This window comes from Sycon ciliatum, chromosome 4 (genome assembly GCF_964019385.1).
Source record: "Sycon ciliatum chromosome 4, ocSycCili1.1, whole genome shotgun sequence".
Taxonomy (NCBI): Eukaryota; Metazoa; Porifera; class Calcarea; order Leucosolenida; family Sycettidae; genus Sycon; species Sycon ciliatum.
This window is the reverse complement of record NC_088646.1, coordinates 24783940-24801855: the sequence shown is the minus strand read 5'-3', so window position 1 is coordinate 24801855 and position 17916 is coordinate 24783940. Positions and strand designations below refer to the sequence as shown.

The following is a 17916-nucleotide window of genomic DNA, read 5'->3' as shown; positions in this document are numbered from 1 at the left end:
TTCAGAGCCATCAGGACACGGAAACTTTCGACTTGCAAGAAAAGGTTTGTTCTCTCGCTGTGTTTGCACATATGTATCACCACGGGTACCTTCATTCTCTGTTTCGCCATGCTTTCACTTGTGTGCGATCGATTTGTTGCGCGTGCAGCACCTTTTGGGTCAAAAATAATCAATACCTAGGCTGGGGTCTCCACAAACAAGCTATGTTCCTTCAGTTCGTGTTTCAAGTGGCCTGTGCTGAGTGGAGCAAGCATTACATCGGTATACATCGCAGTAAAGCAGACTAGGATCTGAACTGAACATATAACATACCTACTATAATCTAAACAGAGCTTACCATGCATTGTGAAACGCCTTTTTAACTAAACGTCTCCTTTTTTTGTATCACAACAAGGAGGACTAACTGAAGTGACCTCGAGTTACTTTAGTGAACAATGTCAAGCGATGGACATGATGCGAAAACTTCTTTTTTTCTAAGGAAAGAGAAATACATGTAGGAAGAGAGAATGACGGAAAAATAATGATAATGATTCTCCTTTTTTGGAGAGAAACCCCCTCTCTTGCTGACGTCAGCCGTGTGTCAGTGGCTGGGCTAATTATTCCCATTGTTGTTATGTGTTGCATGTGTGTGCTTCTACTTACAGGACAGTTTGCCGTCCAACATGGTGTTTGATGACGATATGGAGTCGCCACATTCAGTCCGTAGAAGCGGCAGCGATCCACCGCTGGACCCAATCCGGGAACGAGCGTCGAAGGAGTCGTTAAAGAACATCACATCTGCGTCATCGCAGGTGGAGAACTCTGATCCTGGTGCAGCTGGTGTTGCCGAATCCGAGAGCCGGACGTCGGTAAAATCTGAGACAAAGCAGGCAGAGCATGTGCGTGGTGATAAGGAAGATATTGTGAAGCAAGAGGCCATGGCAGTGTCTTCGTCTGACGTTGCCGTACCCGCTTCAAAGTCATCAGTGGAGCCAGCCAGTGCAATGCACAGCAAAGTGAAGGTGAGTGGGCTACTGTAAATTCTGTTTGCTGTACTAGTACTGTTGAATGCCACTGAGTGTCGATGTGTTCAGGATATGTGCATCAATGTTCGGGTTGGAGCATTGCTTGTAGCAGTTGTATGGAGCGTTTGATGCTATTCTTTGCATGAGCGCATGGAGGTGTGTGAAGTCTACTCTCAGACAGGCTGAAACCACAGTGTGTTTTGCTAGATTTGAGGAGCTCTGCTAATGTTGATATCTGTGTATGTGTGTGTGGATTTCTGTCAGGACTTGGATACCACCAGTCTGTACAGTGTGGGTAGTGTGGCTACCATGGCACCAGGTGCTAGCGCTGGAAAAACAGTAGTTGTGACTGGTAACATGACATTGGCAGTCTACTATAACAATGGTTGTCTGCATGTCAAGGTCAAGGGCTGCAAAGGACTGGCTAGTCCGCACAGCAATGGCTTGGTTGATCCGTAAGTACTCTCCAGACTGCTATTTTTGTATTTGTAGCTGCTTTCTCGCTTTCATGTTCTTCTCCTCTTTCCTCCCAGCATTCACTGTCTCTTCTTTTCTCTTTTGTCCTAACCACCTATTTTTAAATGGAACCAAGGAAAACGGCGGGGCACAAGTTATGCGTTAGAGTCCACCAACTAAACCAGGCCTTGAACAGTCAGACGTGGAATGCCTTGGTTAGTGCTATCGAGCAGTGCTCAAGCTCACTTCCTTGCCGTGGAATGTCTCAGTACTCCTGGTCAGTCTGGTGCTACCTTGTGCACGTCTGACTGTTCGAAACCTGGTTTAGTTGGTGGACTCTAGCGCATAACTTGTGCCCCACCGTTTTCCTTGGTTCCATCTAATTATCTTCCTTGCCCCACCATTTGAGTACTTACCACCTATTTTTCATAGGCCTATTGCTTTCGCATTTTGTAGGAGTCTTTTATTTTGCAGAGCTTTGAAATGTGAATGCCTGTTTGTTGAGTTGTTGCCACTACTCTTGGATTATCTATTGTTTTGGTGACAATATGTAATTTTATGTTTGCCGGTTTGTTGTTCTGTTTTGTGTTTCAATGAGCAGGTATGTGAAGACGTACCTGGTGCCTGACAAGGCTAAGTCCAGCAAAAAGAAAACGAAAGCAGCCAAGAAAACAACATCACCGGTATACAGTGAAGACTTGCAGGTACGTCAGAAACAATATCCCTATCCCGCCCTCCACTTCTACGTTATCAAACAAGCTTCTAATGAAATTCAATGTTTCATTCACGAACAATGAATTCTTGAACACCTGCCTCCCTACACATGCACGCACGCGCACGCACACACACACACACACACACACACACACACGCTCACGCACGCACACACACACACACAACACACACACACACACACAACACACACACACACACACACACACACACTTGTACTTGTGCTTGCTCACTGCCAAAACTGGTCACGTGGGTCTCCCCGGGAGAGGGGAGAGAGACTCAAAAGGAATCTTGGAAAGATGACTCAACAAGGTGCACAAAAAGGATTGACGGCATCAGGGTATCCGTCTCGGGATCCAACTGCAGGTACCCCTGCCCCCAGTGAAGGTAATACTTGGTACTAGTGTGGGTGGCTAAATCAGAGTGGATCTGATATAAGCTTCTCTAGCACCATTGATTACACAAGAGTTAATCTAGCCAGAAACAGTCCATGGTTAACAGGTATGTATACTTCAAATAGAAAGTATATGAACCCTGAAACCAACAAAGGTGGTAGGTACAACAATACACCTTCAAGCAGCCGAGCAAACACACACACACACACACACACACACACACACACACACACACATACACACACACACACACACACACACACACACACACACACACACTTGTAGTTGCTTGTACTTGTACATCGGTCGGTCGGGTTACCTGAAACAAAAGACTTTTTCAGCGCGGTCTGATACACAACCTTTTTCTGTTTGCATCTTTCCCTCAAACCAGTGAATACACAACCTTTCTTTGTGTATTCGTTGTGTGGATTAATTTCTGTGCTGTATTCTGTTGTGACTGTTCCTACAGTACAAACTATCGCGTGCTGAGCTGTCTGGTCGTACACTGTGGGTATCAGTTTGGGACAATGCCCGCCTTGGACATAACGCTTTCCTTGGAGAAGTTCGTCTTCTACTCGACAACATTCAGAGCCATCAGGACACAGAAACGTTTGACTTGCAAGAAAAGGTTTGTTCTCTGGCAATCTTTGCACATATTATGCATTGCCACTGCTACCTTTGTCCATTGTTTTGTGGTACCAGCGCATGCAACGTGTCTAAGTTAGGGGTCAAATTGTCATTGAAAACTAGCTATTGATCACCTATATTAATTTTGTTAACGATTGAGTTATCGATTATAGCGACTATCTTCAGGTGTCATTGGCTGGCAGCAGACCAGGATCTGACCTCTATGTTACTAGCACCTTGTTAGGGCTTACCGTAGATTGCAAAGTGCCCTTTTCACCTCTTGTTCTTTTCCACTTTTTGGAGAGAAGAAAACTGTTTGATGATGACAGCCCTGTGTTGGTGGTTGTGAGAATTAATAATGATCACTGTTATTATATAATGTACGTTGGGTGTGTGTTTCAATGTTCAGGATAGCTTACCTTCTAACATGGTGGTTGATGACGATTTAGAGTCGCCACGTTCAGTCCGTAAAGTAGACCATGACGAACCCATGGAGCCAATCAGGGAACGAGTGTCCAAGGAGTCAGTGAAGAATAGCATACCTGCGTCACCGGATTTGGAGAAGCCTGAGACTGGTGCAGCTGGTGTCGCTACGTCTGAAAGCCCGCCATCAGTACAGTGTGAGATAGAAGAGCCAGAGAATGTGGATGATGATACGTCATCCACGCCGGCTTCCGCCATTGGAAAAATGAGTGCTGGAGCCGAGTCAGCTATGAATGAGCCATTACAGAAATCAGCTTTAAATGCTCGAACCAGCAACCTCAAGAGAAGTGTAAGTGAATATTCTCTCTCTCTCTCTCTATCTCTCTCTCTCTCTCTCTCTCTCTCTTTCTCCCTGTCCCTCTCCCTGTCCCTCTCCCTCTCTCGGTCCATCCGTCTGTCTGTCTCTGTCTTTCTCTCTCTTGCGTGAAAAAGTTATCCTCTGACTTTTGTCCTTTGTCTTGCCTGTCACCTATGGTGTCTTCCACATTTGATTGTCCTGAAAATGCAATGGTTTATTTTTTCATGCGGTTGCGTTGCACCCTTGCTTTGCCTCTGACATGAGAGAGATGAGTATAGAGTAAGCTTTGTGCTGGCCGTGTGATATTCACGTGTCAATCTGCTATCTTTGTAGAACTTCGTGTGATGTTCATTATGGTACGTGTGTTGTTACAGAACAGCGTAACTAGCATCGGCAGCACTGCGTCAGCGTTTGTCAACTCTGCAAGCGTTGTTGAAGTCACTGGTTCTATTACTCTCTCCATACTTTTTGTGAAGAAGAAGCTTGATGTGCACGTTGTCAGGTGTGAAGGCCTCAGCGCACCACCCAAGAGGTCCTCTGCTGACTCGTGAGTAACAGCTGTTGTGAGAGACTTTACAGTCATGTAGATATGTGGGTGTGGGTGGGTGTGGGTGGGTGGGTGCGCGCGGGTGTGCATGTGTGCTTGTCATTTTTCATATCCCGTGCTCTCACTCACTACCAAAAACACTCACCGCAACATGTGTAGTGGACGCACGTTCTCACTTGCTCAACATTTCGGAGCTGTTTCGAGATAATCTCATGTTTATATGCTGAAGTGGACTAAAACTGCGAAATCGCCTTGTCACGCATCCATTGTGCACAACACCCGCAGTGTTCACTCTGACAAGAACGTATCTCAACAGCTACGTATATTCTGTACAGCGGAGAGTGAAAACGTAAATGAGTGACCGTTAAAGGGGAAGTTAAGCCTAAAATCAAAAGTTCACCACTTGTAGTCTTCGGGGTGCTGAGTCGAATGGTCTTGGTCCGAAAAGGCTGCGATGTAGCGTTCCTCCTTTATTCCCAATCGAACATGGTTGAACAAGCGGTCACGTGCTCCTGCGTACACCAGTCACCTGGTCACCGTGCCTGCAGGGTACAACTTACTAGCCTGTTTGACCTTTTTTGGGTGCAGTCCTGTCACTCGAGTTGCACCTTGATGTGAAAGTTGTCGCCTGCTGGCGTGGTGACCAGGTGATTTGGGCACCCAGGAGCATGTGACCGCTTGTTCAACCACGTTCGATTGGGAATAAGGGCCGAACGCTGCATCGCAGCCTTTTCGGACCAAAACCAGTCGACTCAGCGTCCAAAAGACTACAACATATGGGCCAATCGCGGTCATCCGTGCTTTTAGAACGAAATGGCGCTTTTAGTGACATTTTGCATACAAATTCCCATCTAGTAGGGCGCAGTCACCCAGTTTCGGTGGAAGTGCGCGAGTTCGATTGGGATTCAAGTAGGAAGGGAGCGTCTCAGCTTTCTCGGACCAAGACCATTCGACTCAGCACCCCGAAGACTACAACTGGTGAAATTTTGATTTTTGCCTTAACTTCCCCTTAACCGCTCATTTATTCTAAACTGTAAAATAACCGGTTTATCGGTTAACTGTTTCACCCCTAATGTATGTGGTGTAGGACTTTGGCTGGGGTTGTGGCTGGGGTTGTGGCCGGGGTTGTGGCCGGGGTTGTGGCCGGGGTTGTGGCAGGGGTTGTGGCCGGGGTTGAGGCCGGCAGAGCTGTACACTGTGGAGGTGTTAGTATTGTATGTAAACGCTGTTGCTCTTGTATCCTTGTTAATTTTTCTACAAGCACACATTCTTTCTGAAACCTTCTGTCCTGTTTGGCTCTATGTGTGTGTGTGATTATCTTCTGTAGGTATGTCAAGGCTTACTTGTTGCCTGATCCTAAGAAGCAGTCCAAGAAGAAGACCAAGCAAGTCTCGAAGAGCCTCAATCCTACCTTCAACGAAACCCTAACTGTGAGTTCAAGATGGGCAGAGGAGGTAGTTCACACTCGCATTCATTCATTCCACGCTCACCTCGGTGGCGCAGTAGAGTTAGTCTGTCCGCGGAGCAAAGTCAGTGATGGTAGGGTACGACTTCTCTTGTTTATAGGAATGGTTTTTTTGTGGCCTAGAAGTACGTATCAGGCTTCGCGAAGGTGTTGATCTGCTTCTATGGTTGTCTATCGCAACGCGAAAGGGCGCATTACAGTTTTGCCTTGGGTTGTGGACTGGTTGGCAATATAATGTCCCAGATCTCTACACTTTCTGGTTACACCGATTTTTGGAATCATTTTCTACGTGCATCATTAGTCCTGTCAGTTATAATTCCCCTTTCTTTTTCGTCCGTGTCCTCTTTTTCTCTTTGGCAGTTCAAGACACCGGACTTGACATCTCGCGTCTTGTGGGTATCGGTCTGGGACAACGCACGGCTCTCGCAGAACACATTCCTGGGAGAAATTCGTTTGGATCTTGGCAGCATGGACTTCTCGGAGAAGTGGACGAAGACATTCAACCTGATGGAGAAGGTATGGTAATAGTGCTCAACATAGTCACGCTTTCTTATTGTATTTTTGAGAACCAATGTTCAAGTGGGATGGACTCTGTTAGTACTGACTCTTAAATAGAGAGACCAGTTCTAAAGGGTGTGCTATGCGCTAGCAAGAGTACAAAACCTACTAGAGTGTGCAGCCCCTGTCTAGAGCTGCCATGGAGTTGCCTACGCAGGTATTTTATCACTTCATTTTCTGGCGGAGATACATGTACGGTACATCCCAGGAGAGAGAGACAGAGACAGAGAGAAAGCATCCTATTGCCAACACGTCCACAACCTAGTGCACTCTTTCGTTTTGTGATCAACTGCCACCGTGGCGGGAGTATGTAGGCCTGCCGTGCCCGTCATTGGCGATACGGTGTCAGCTCAGGATATCCAGGATACATGGACCTACTGTCCGTTACCCTGCTTTGATTGCTCTAGCTGCAATATGCTATATGCTATATGCAACAACCTCTGTACACTTCTGATCCCCGGCCTAGTATGATGACATCAGTGAGCCAAAAGGCCACGGAAAACCGATGTAAAAAAAAACTTCCCCCGTGGGCCAAGAGATTGCCAAGTTGTACGCTCTTCATGTACTCATGGTGCCTGTGTGAAAAGCTCACTGAACCCTCACACATGCCATGCGGACAAGGTTCACGGTCTTGAATAGTGTCTCTGCTTTACCCAGGGCAATAGTGTCAAGATGAATCATGGCATTTGACTCCCGCGAATTTACGCATTTTTTGCACCTTTTTCCGTGCGGCTTGTCCTTGGCCTGCACTACAATCTCATACACCGTGCAGCATCATGATTGTACTGATGCATCCATGCACCCGACATTTCTGACTGAAGTGATATGTGCGTGTAGTCCCGGATGGTGTACATGAAAACTAAGATGATTTTGTTATCCCAAAAATACCACTTCTGAGCAGCTGGCTGGGGTTCTCGGCCCATAGTCCGTTGGATAATCATTGTTCAACTGGAAACTGTGATGCAGCTGTGCATCATAGAATACAGAGGGGCAAGTGATAAAGTTGGAGTGAAGAACTCTGGCAGCTGTGGCAAAACACGACTTGATGCCTTCCACCAGTTAGACAATGAGTTGGGGATGATGATCTTTTAACAAGCACGCTTGATGGTCTGCTCCAAGTCTCCTCTTGCCGTGAGAACTGCCTGCAAGCACGTCCCTGCATTCTCTCCTATGCTCTTCTACAGCAAGGCTGATGGTAAATGAAGTGTTGCCGTGCAGCCTGGTTAGGAGCGGTGGCGGTCAAGAACTCGAGTGGATTTGTATCGTAGATCTGCGTTGACGCGGAACGAGCCTGTGCGCGCAGTGTCGAGAGCCGTGTGCATCCTGGATGAGTGCGCATGTGATAGCATCGCTACCAGCTCCCACAATGTCCCGTGCAGTGTAGTGTGTCCTATTTCTACATGTAGTACACAGTATCCGTGCAGTGGTCATTGCAGGACAACAAGAAACCACCGCCTGGCCGACGTTAACAGGAGGACAATTCAACATACTCACCTCGGCATCTCGTGTGGCCCGAACATTCCACATACTTCTATATAAATACTAGTAAAGTACTGTCCGTAGATTGAGTAGAAACTTCCAACATGAGTATTTATTTGCCCCTGCAGAATCTAGTACGTGTACTTTGGAAGTGCATGTACATGTACATTTATCCACAGGAGATTTGATGTTGCATGTTGATGACCCCTGGTAGTTCCATCAGCAGTGGGCGACTCTGTGGTGCTGAGCTCAGACCCTCGCACCCCTCGGTACATACTTCAAGCTTCTTCCTGGCGAAGCTGGGCAACGGTGGCTGGGCAACGGTGTACTGAAGTGTGTCTCTTGCACAACACGGGGGCGGTTGATACTTGACTAACCTGTCCTGCATACAGATATACATGTACACACGTGTGCACACTGTCATGACACTGCACTGTAGACTACGAATGCTATTGCTATTTAGTGCAAGATTTGCAGCACGCACAATAATTAATATTACGTGCATGAACCTGCATTGCAGCAGGATGCCATGCTTGCTACTTCAAGTGGGCTGTTTGGTTTGAGTACATGCCTGCACTCTTCATTCAGTGTATCCTTATGCCCCAAATAACTACAGCTATGGCCCCTATAGCTGTAGTTGTAGCTTCCTAGACAGCTGTATGCAGTACCATACTAGGATGGAGCCTGGAGAATACTTCGGTTCAAGCACATGTAATGATAATATATAGTTATCGCTCTGCCCTGCCACCGCTATTTTTTAGCACCAAGAGATAGTGTGTTCATTTCACTTCTTCCAGGCTCTCCCCACATGAACTCTCGTACCATTTATGGCTAAAGAAAACTTCTACAACTTATTTTAGATCATTCATTGCATTATCTATCTTTTTAAATTCACCTAAAGACCTATTCACATATTTGATATTTCCTTTGCCTTTCTCCGCACACTAAAGAACACTTGAATTATTTTTATTCTTTAATATTCTACTTTGCAAAACATCTTGTTATCATTGTCATTATTAGAATTCCTGTGTGTGTGTGTGTGTGTGTGTGTGTGTGTGTGTGTGTGTGTGTGTGTGTGTGTGTGTGTGTGTGTGTGTGTGTGTGTGTGTGTGTGTGTGTGTGTGTGTGTGTGTGTGTGTGTGTGTGTGTGTGTGTGTGTGTGTGTGTGTGTGTGTGTGTGTGTGTGTGTGTGTGTGTGTGTGTGTGTGTGTGTGTGTGTGTGTGTGTGTGTGTGTGTGTGTGTGTGTGTGTGTGTGTGTGTGTGTGTGTGTGTGTGTGTGTGTGTGTGTGTGTGTGTGTGTGTGTGTGTGTGTGTGTGTGTGTGTGTGTGTGTGTGTGTGTGTGTGTGTGTGTGTGTGTGTGTGTGTGTGTGTGTGTGTGTGTGTGTGTGTGTGTGTGTGTGTGTGTGTGTGTGTGTGTGTGTGCGTGCGTGCGTGTGTGTGTGACGGACTCTCTTGTATCTTGGTTTTGTCAGTACGCTATTTACAAGGGCACTTTCAAGGCCGGCTCTGTTGGACAGGCTAGGCCTTGGTTAGAGATTCCCAGCTCCAAAGGGTGCTGTTAAGGATGCACGCCGCCGTTGTTAAGGCAACTCTGAAATACCCAATCCCAAACATGTCCTTCCATTTGCAGCAGCACAAACGCACTTCCTCTGTAAGCTGAAACTTGGCATGTTTTATATCCGATCATCACTGACCGCATGCAATATAGTTTCCCAAGAGTAGAATACTGTTGGTAGATTGTATCACGAAAACGTATGCCTCGGCCAATGAACCAGCAAGTTATTTTGAACTACTAATAATTTTCCCGTTTGTCTCTTTCCCTCAAACCAACTACTAGTAAGTAATGACAAGGTTACACAAATTGAAAGGGCAGGAAGGCAGCACTTTCATTACAACTACTGGTATCTAGTAATAGTAGCAGGTAATAGAGGAAGGATCGGAAACCACTCCATTTATATTACGTATATTGTTATGTTAATGATCACTCAGCTGGTGACGCCTTTTTTTAATTTTGTTTCACGATTATCTCGATGATTCTCCAAGCAATTGGATGCCTAGGAAAGAGAGTACCCCGGAGGAATAAGAGATGGGAGGGTTAATTGCCATGAGGCACGGGAGAAGGACATGCAATCAAAACAACAGGGTACATCAATAAAGAAACAAAAGAAGCAACAGAGCTCTTCTGACCATTCATAAAGCACCGTCGAATAGGTGTACTCAAGTGCAATACAGTAGGTTCACAAACAAATATACATGTAGTACCTGTATATCCTAAATCCTGTTGTACATGTATATCTCTTGGTGGACTATCGTCAGTGACATTGAAGGGTAGGCTATCATTTTCAGTTAAAAAATGCTGCGGAGCTCATGCAAAATGCATTTATGGGAACGAGCCAGCTTCATGGATATCCCCATTTTTCTTTGAGAGTTTGAGCATAATGTAGTTGTCTTCAAGTTCAATCACATTTCAGTAGATACCGTAACTCAAGACCATTCCAGCGATCCATCATAATTATGTGGAAATCGGACAGTCCAGTTTACCTTGATTTCCAGTAGACAGCAGAGTATTCCTTTCAAGTGTCTCAATAACCTCACATAGGCAAATCATGTGTTTGGGTCCTTTGGGATAGCTATTAAAACGAGGTTTGGAGAGCTAGCTCACACGTAGGAAGCGGACCCAGGATTGCAGCCACTTCCCACACAGGTCGCTCGGAAAACCAACATCAGTGTGCTCTTCCAGGCACAGTAGTAGTATTGAAGTCTGTGTCGTTCTGCTCATGACACACACACACACACACACAGAGACACACACACACAAACATACAAAAGAAGCAAGCAATGGTGCACAAGGGGTGATCTAGTTAATCCTGTATGAACATGGGCAATGTCAAGACTGCAGGGAAAACTATAAAACCTTCGGACACTGGCAGCACAGATTCAGGCGGTAGTACAGTCTACAAAATAGTTGCATAGCACAGGCCCTTAGCCAGTACATGTACATTATAGAATCTGTCTGTCTGTCTCTGTATGTCTATGGCTCTTTCTCTGTCTCTCTCTGTCTCTCTCTGTCTCTGTCTCTCTCTCTCTTTTCTCTCTCTCTCTCTCTCTCTCTCTCTCTCTCTCTCCCCTCTCTCTCTCTCTCCCCTCTCTCTCTCTCTCTCTCTCTCTCTCTCTCTCTCTCTCTCTCTCTCTCTCTCTCTCTCTCTCTCTCTCTCTCTCTCTCTCTCTCTCTCTCTCTCTCTCTCTCTCTCTCTCTCTCTCTCTCTCTCTCTCTCGGATGCGCACAATCTCTCGGATGCGCACAATCTCTCGGATGCGCACAATCTCTCAACCATTTATTTTCTTGTGTTTGTTGGTCGTATGTGCAGGACTGTGAACCTGTGCTGTTGCGTGATGTAGGACATGCAGAAACGGCTGCAGCTGCACACAAGGCGCAGGAAGAGGAGGAAAAGCGCCGCCTGGAAGAGGAGCGCCAGCAACAGGAGGCTAAACAGCGGGAGGAAGAGTGGAAGCGCCTTGAAGTAGAACGCCAAAAGGAAATTGAAGAGCAGGCTGAAAGAGAACGACTGGAGAAAGAAGCAGAAGAGAAAGAAAAGCAGCGCCAAGAAGTAGAAGAGAAGCAACAGCGTGAAGAAGAAGAGGAAGAGCAGCGCAGACTACTGCAAGAGAAGATGGCAATGGCTGATGCTGAGGAAAAGGAGCGCCTTCAGCTGCAGGCGGAGAAGGAACGCATACAAAGAGAAGCAGATGAGAAGGAGCGGCTACAGAAAGAAGCAGAGGAGAAAGAACGTCTGCAAAAGGAAGCAGAGGAACAGGAACATCAGCGCCAACTCGAAGAGAAGCAGCGGCAAGAGGAAGAGCAACGGAAACTAGAAGAGAAGCAGCGGCAAGAGGAAGAGGAACAGCGGAAGCTCGATGAAGAACAGAAAGCAAAGGCTGCTGAGGAGGAGCGTCGCAAGACCAGTGGTGTTCAGTCAGTGGAGTCGGCCAGTGCAATATGCAGCAAAGTGAAGGTGAGTGGGCTACTGTAAATTCTGTGTGCTGTACTAGTACTGTTGAATGCCACTGAGTGTAGATTTGTTCAGGATATGTGCATCAATGTTCGGGTTGGAGCATTGCTTGTAGCAGTTGTATGGAGCATTTGATGCTATTCTTTCCATGAGCACATACATGTGTGCACAGTCTGCTCCTCTACTCTCAAACAGCAGTGTGTTTGTAGATTTGAGGAGCTCTGCTAATGTTGATATCTGTGTGTGTGTGTGTGTGTGTATGTGCGTGTGTGTGTGTGTGTATGTATGTGTGTGCATTTCTGCCAGGACTTGGATACCACCAGTCTGTACAGTGTGGGTAGTGTGGCTACCATGGCACCAGGTGCTAGCGCTGGCAAATCAGTAGTTGTGACTGGTAACATCACATTGGCAGTCTACTATGGCAATGGTTGTCTGCATGTCAAGGTCAAGGGCTGCAAAGGACTGGCTAGTCCGCACAGCAATGGCTTGGTTGATCCGTAAGTACTCTTCAGACTGCTATTTTTGTACGTGTAGCTGCTTTCTCCCTTTCATCTTCTTCACCTCTTTTCTCCCAACATCCATTTTCTCTTCTCCTTTCTTGTGTCCACCTATTTTTCATGGGCTTATTGTGTGAGCATTTTGTAGGAATCTTGTATTGTGAATGCCTGTTTGTTGAGTTATTGCCACTACTCTTGGATTATCTATTGTTTTGGTGACAATATGTTATTTTATGTTTGCCGGTTTGTTGTTCTGTTTTGTGTTTCAATGAGCAGGTATGTGAAGACGTACCTGGTGCCTGACAAGGCAAAGTCCAGCAAAAAGAAAACGAAAGCAGCCAAGAAAACAACATCACCGGTATACAGTGAAGACTTGCAGGTACGTATTAAAGAAACAATATCCGGCTTTCCTCTTCTACCTAGTCAAATAAGCTTGGTGTTGTTGTTGTTGCCGCCGCCATCGTCGCCGTCGTCGTCGTTGTTGTTCTTGCTACATGTGAGCACACACACACACGCGCGTGCGCGCACACACGCACACGCACACGCACACACACACACACACACACACACACACACACACACACACACACACACTATCGCTTCAACTCTCACAGTACAGGTATAATGAAGTTCAGGATACAGACTACGTACCGTAATACATGAAAATCCAGCGAGGAATTAATCTAATGTTTTCACTTATCAAATTTCTTCGTTACAATAAATTGCGTTAGGGCCGCAACGCCTCATATGAATTTATCTCCATGCCAAGGAATGTCAGCGACTTGACGGGAGACAGAACTGACTTGTCCCGATTGACAGTAAACCCGAGTTCCTCCAGTAGGTTGACTGCTTTTGAGCAGTTCCGTATTAGACGGGACCGAACTGGATCTGCGAGCCACCAATCGTCCAGGTAAGTCAGAAGACGAAGGCCCATCTTCCGTAAATATGCAACCACAGGGATCAGCACTTTCGTGAACGCCCTTGGCGCATCCGAAAGTCCGAACGGCAGGCAAGTGTACCTCCAGAGGTCCCCTGCTTCCGGATGGCGAAAACAGAGGTAGCGCCGATCGTCCGGATGCACACTGATGGAATGGTAAGCACACTTCAGGTCGAGTTTGCACATGTACATGCCGGGTTCGAGGAGTGCCGGTAGGTCTTGCAGTGACTGCATTTTGAAACGTTCTGTCTTCACAAACTTGTTCAGCTTCTTCAGGTTGAAGATCACACGCCATTTGCCCTCCGCCTTGGGCGTTACAAAGAGGGGACTCACGAATAATGCCTGTTCTGCGGTGGTCCTCTCGATGGCACCGATCTTCACAAGGTCGCTCAGCTCCTTGATCAGAGCTTCCAACTCGGCATTCGGTAGGCGGGATTTCCCACGGGGCTGCAACTGACTGGGCAGCATTGAGAACGGGATACGATAAAACTTAACTGTAGCTAGCACCCACGGATCGCTGGTCACACTGGGCCAGACTGATGCCGCTGCACTCAGACCTCCGGCCTGGAATGCAGGATGGGTCGACCGTCCGGCTGGTCCACACACTGGTAGAGTTGCCGGAGGATGGTCGATGGCCCGGTTGCTGTAGTCAGGCAGTGGAGCTGCTCTGGGCAGGGTCCGCTGCTCTGGGCCTGAATGCTGGTCGCGTTGGACGTCCTCGTGGATTCCAACGGGGCGAGGAGTGATACGATCCTGATCCTGACGGTCTGTTGGCCGAATGTGGTCTGGAACGCTGTTGCCAGTCAAACTGACGACCTCGAAAGGGCCGGTTCGATCCTTCTGATGACCGACCACGGTAGCTCTGCTGCGGTTCACGCCCTTTCGGGCGGCGACTAGACCAATGGCCCGTTGCCTTGGCTAGTGTTTTACGGTCTTCACCTTTTTTGTCCAGTGTTGCTAAGAACTCTTTACCAAACAGGTCAGTTCCCGAGGAGGGTAGCTTCACCTCCTTACATGCTTTGGACAAGGCCTTGTCCGCGGCCGCATCCACAATGACGGATCGCCGCACTTGAGAAAGCCGACCATTCACGTTTCCCATCATGACTAAAGTACGCTGGATAGTATCCAGTATCTGGTCGACAGGGACCTCCGCGCAATCCTTGTTGTGGAGGACGTCCTCCCACAACTGGCACAACGGCCCAGCTGCTGCCAGTATGCTTTTCTGCACACGCGTTTGCGAACCGTCCATGGATTTCGGGAACTTTTCCCCAAGCCATGATTGTAACGACGTATCCGCCTCGGGAGCGAGCATGGCCGCGGTATCGGGTCTCGGATTCTCCAAACTCATGTCCTTCAGAACATCATCGGAGAGAGTTCGGCGGAAATGCTTCTCCACATACATGTAGTTCCCGACCATCGGCACAGCGTCGTACAGGAACTCTGAAACACTGCCATGCTTCTCCTCAGGAGGCTCGAAGAGGCGCTGAGCCATTGACTCAACCGAACCCGTCTGACACGGTGGGAGTGTTTGTGAGTTCATTACGGTAGCACTGGAGTGCGTACCACCCACCGTATGTTGATTAGTACTCAGCTGAGTATAAGGCAATTGGTCACCGGCAGGTCCGGGCCATGATAAAGCCTGAGATACGCCAGGCACACCTTATGTGCGCCCATCAGCAGAGGACATTCCAAAATGTCCACTGACAGAATGATATTCCGTCGCGGGGGGGAGCCGGCATCGGTCGCCCAGTTCCACCCTGTGCAGTGTTGCACTCAGACGCTTGAACATTACTCAGTTCCGCATCAACGGGACGATCCACATCTGCAGTACCTGGTGCTGGCGGAAACACCAAAGGCAGCTTGACAGGCTCGTCCTGTGCGGTAGCCCGCACTTCGTCAAAACTCAACGACAATGCCATATTTGTCAGAAAGGACTTGGAAATAAAACAATGCAATGACTTTTGCAAACGTGCGCAACGAAGGCGAGAGAAAAAAGGCCACTGTTGGTCAGGGAAGAGCCGGGCTTGAGGGCGAAGTTGTGTTTTTTTAATGACGTCACTATTAATTCTCGGTGAAAATATGAAAGAGAACAGGCCTAACACACTGGAACATCGAGCCGGAGCCTCTGAAATGTAACTCCCAGATCGTTAAACCATCTTCTTGTTAGCCTACAGGCTTTCAATGTTCGTTACATTTACAGCTCATTATAGCAACAAGTCTTACATTACCTTGCAAACATCTGTTGTTGCCTGAGGTGAGAGTCAAAGCAAATAGATGCAAAAGGCACAAAGAAAGGCGTGTGGGATATACACACTTTTCTAAATGGAATGACACACAACCTTTCATTATGTATTGTTCTGTAGAGGCGTGCTCCTACCTCGGCACACACCCAAACCACACAAAGGACCAGCTCGCGACTACCAAGAGAACTCTGTTAGAAAACTCTGGCTCCAAGCCGCAATTGCTTGAAACCTTTCACCGAACTCGTAAGCACTAAAGCCTACTCTAGCCAACTCACTACTGCAGTGAAAACGTCTAGCTTATAACACTGGCATGCCAAGAACTCCATCAACAGGCGCGAAAGAAGGTGAAGACAAAGCCTGTGACAAAGCCTGTGACTTTAAAGTGTGAACCCTAACGAAAGTCACAGCTACATGTAACACGAAACGAGGATGCATGTCAGTGACATGTGCGACCTCCTGAACATTCTCCCCTTCCCGATATGTTGAAAAGTAACATCGAAAAGCATATCGCAACTCAACAAACAAATTTCCAATGCGACAAAAGCATTATTCCGAAAAGCTGTTGAAGAAATACAGCAAATGAACAATGTGAACACATTCAAGAAATAGTGAATCAAACTTTCCTTGAAATCAGTTTCACAAACGCCTCCGGCTGGTTGTTGTCACCTAGCCAATGTGACACCAGGGGCTTTAGCACAAGCCAAGCGGACATAGTCGCGTGATAGGGCGTGTCTTCTCCTTGCCGCCCACAAGCACCTTAGCCACTCGTACATGTCCATCTGGACCAGGAAAGACTGCCGTAATTCTTCCCAACGGCCAGTGCCCTCGTGGCGTGTCGGGATGAAGAACATCTGGTTGAGTATTTCTCTCCGGTGGTCGCCACAAGAAACGCAAGTACGGTTGGTCCTCGGAGTGATTTCGAATCTGAAGGTACATCTCCCGAATATCACAAATGATGGTTACCGAGTTGCGCCGGAATCCGAGCAGCACTTCCAGTATCTCTCGCTGCAGCGTAGGGCCCGGCTCTACGCAGTCGCTGAATACCATGCTGTAATTGTCGGGCAGTTTTGATTTCTGGCCATTCCATTGAAGGTGAATCTCGTTCCCAGCCCCGTCGAGTTGCCGCATTGACTGCTCAACTTCAGGCTTCACACTGTGGTCCTTCATGTGCCAGGAGGGCTCAGGGCTGATACCGCCTTGATAAACTTCCCGTTGCCGGTTCAGCTGTACGCTACAGTAGGTGCTGTTGGCGCGGGTTGGTCGATCATCATTATTTAATACTGCTCCGATACATGTCCAACCTAATGGCGTTCTGCGAGCTAGCGGTTCTCCCGGCTTGCTATTGACTTCCTCCCAGCAAGAATGCAATTCACTATGATCACTGCCAATTAGAAGGTCCACTGATTCCTCGGTGAGAGCCGTGAAGGGAACATCTCGCAGGTGGTCCCATTGCGCTGCCGCATTCGCCCAGTCAACAGCCTTCAAGTTGCTTGCGATGCTTTCAATAGTTAGCGCCGTTAATTTGGACTGGAATATTCCGTCAGCGCTTTCCACTGTGATGTTGACCGGCGTCGTGACGAATGTTTCCGTCAACCCGCTCAGAAGAGAAACTGATGCCTGCTGCGGTCTTCCTGCCACCCTCAACTTCCCGGCAGCTGCAGTGGTTATGTAGGTGGTAGTGCTGCAATCGTCCAACATAGCGTTAACCTGTATCCGTTCTCCTTCATGCACAAGCGACACCGGGAGGATGCGTAACGAGACCGAAGGTACTCCACGTGGCCGATCTTCTCCCAGATCCGGCTCCCCTTCCGTGGTGTTGCATGCTTGGATGGAGCAATTAATAGAGGCTGGCTCTATTGCAGGTGTTGTTGCCCCTCTTGTGCTGATTGAAGCTGTGGGAGCGCTTGACGATGCTACATCACTGCTCATGGCTGCTTCAGGCAGGTTCCGTTTCTGCTGCGGTTGACGATCATGAAGCAGCTGGTGATGTGTCTGACTGCAGCCACTGACACCGCACTTCCTGTTTCTGGTACAGGATGTCCCTCGATGTCCAGTGCCAAGGCACCTATAGCAGAGGCCTTTCTTCTTTGCTGTTTCCCACCGCCTGCTGGGCGACTCGCTCTTGAAGATATCACAACTCCATGTGTGATGGGGCGCATCACATACTGCACACTGGATTTTGG

The 17916-nt window shown here is 47.8% G+C and overlaps 1 protein-coding gene across 2 annotated transcripts in view; it reads left to right on the top strand.

The window, feature by feature from the left end:
• Nucleotides 1-17916, top strand: part of LOC135815215 (titin homolog) — a 51036-nt gene that overhangs the window by 17425 nt on the left and 15695 nt on the right. The window contains exons 24-35 of one of the 2 annotated variants that reach the window (XM_065328476.1): nt 1-44; nt 645-1001; nt 1269-1459; nt 2062-2164; nt 3057-3215; nt 3624-3986; nt 4370-4542; nt 5870-5972; nt 6368-6523; nt 11415-12059; nt 12363-12553; nt 12830-12932. The exon at nt 1-44 is cut by the window's left edge and continues 115 nt beyond it. In XM_065328476.1, the coding sequence (XP_065184548.1) occupies nt 1-44; nt 645-1001; nt 1269-1459; nt 2062-2164; nt 3057-3215; nt 3624-3986; nt 4370-4542; nt 5870-5972; nt 6368-6523; nt 11415-12059; nt 12363-12553; nt 12830-12932 (2588 nt within the window). The remainder of the gene's footprint in view (nt 45-644; nt 1002-1268; nt 1460-2061; nt 2165-3056; nt 3216-3623; nt 3987-4369; nt 4543-5869; nt 5973-6367; nt 6524-11414; nt 12060-12362; nt 12554-12829; nt 12933-17916) is intronic. The other variant, XM_065328477.1, reaches the window with a different exon arrangement.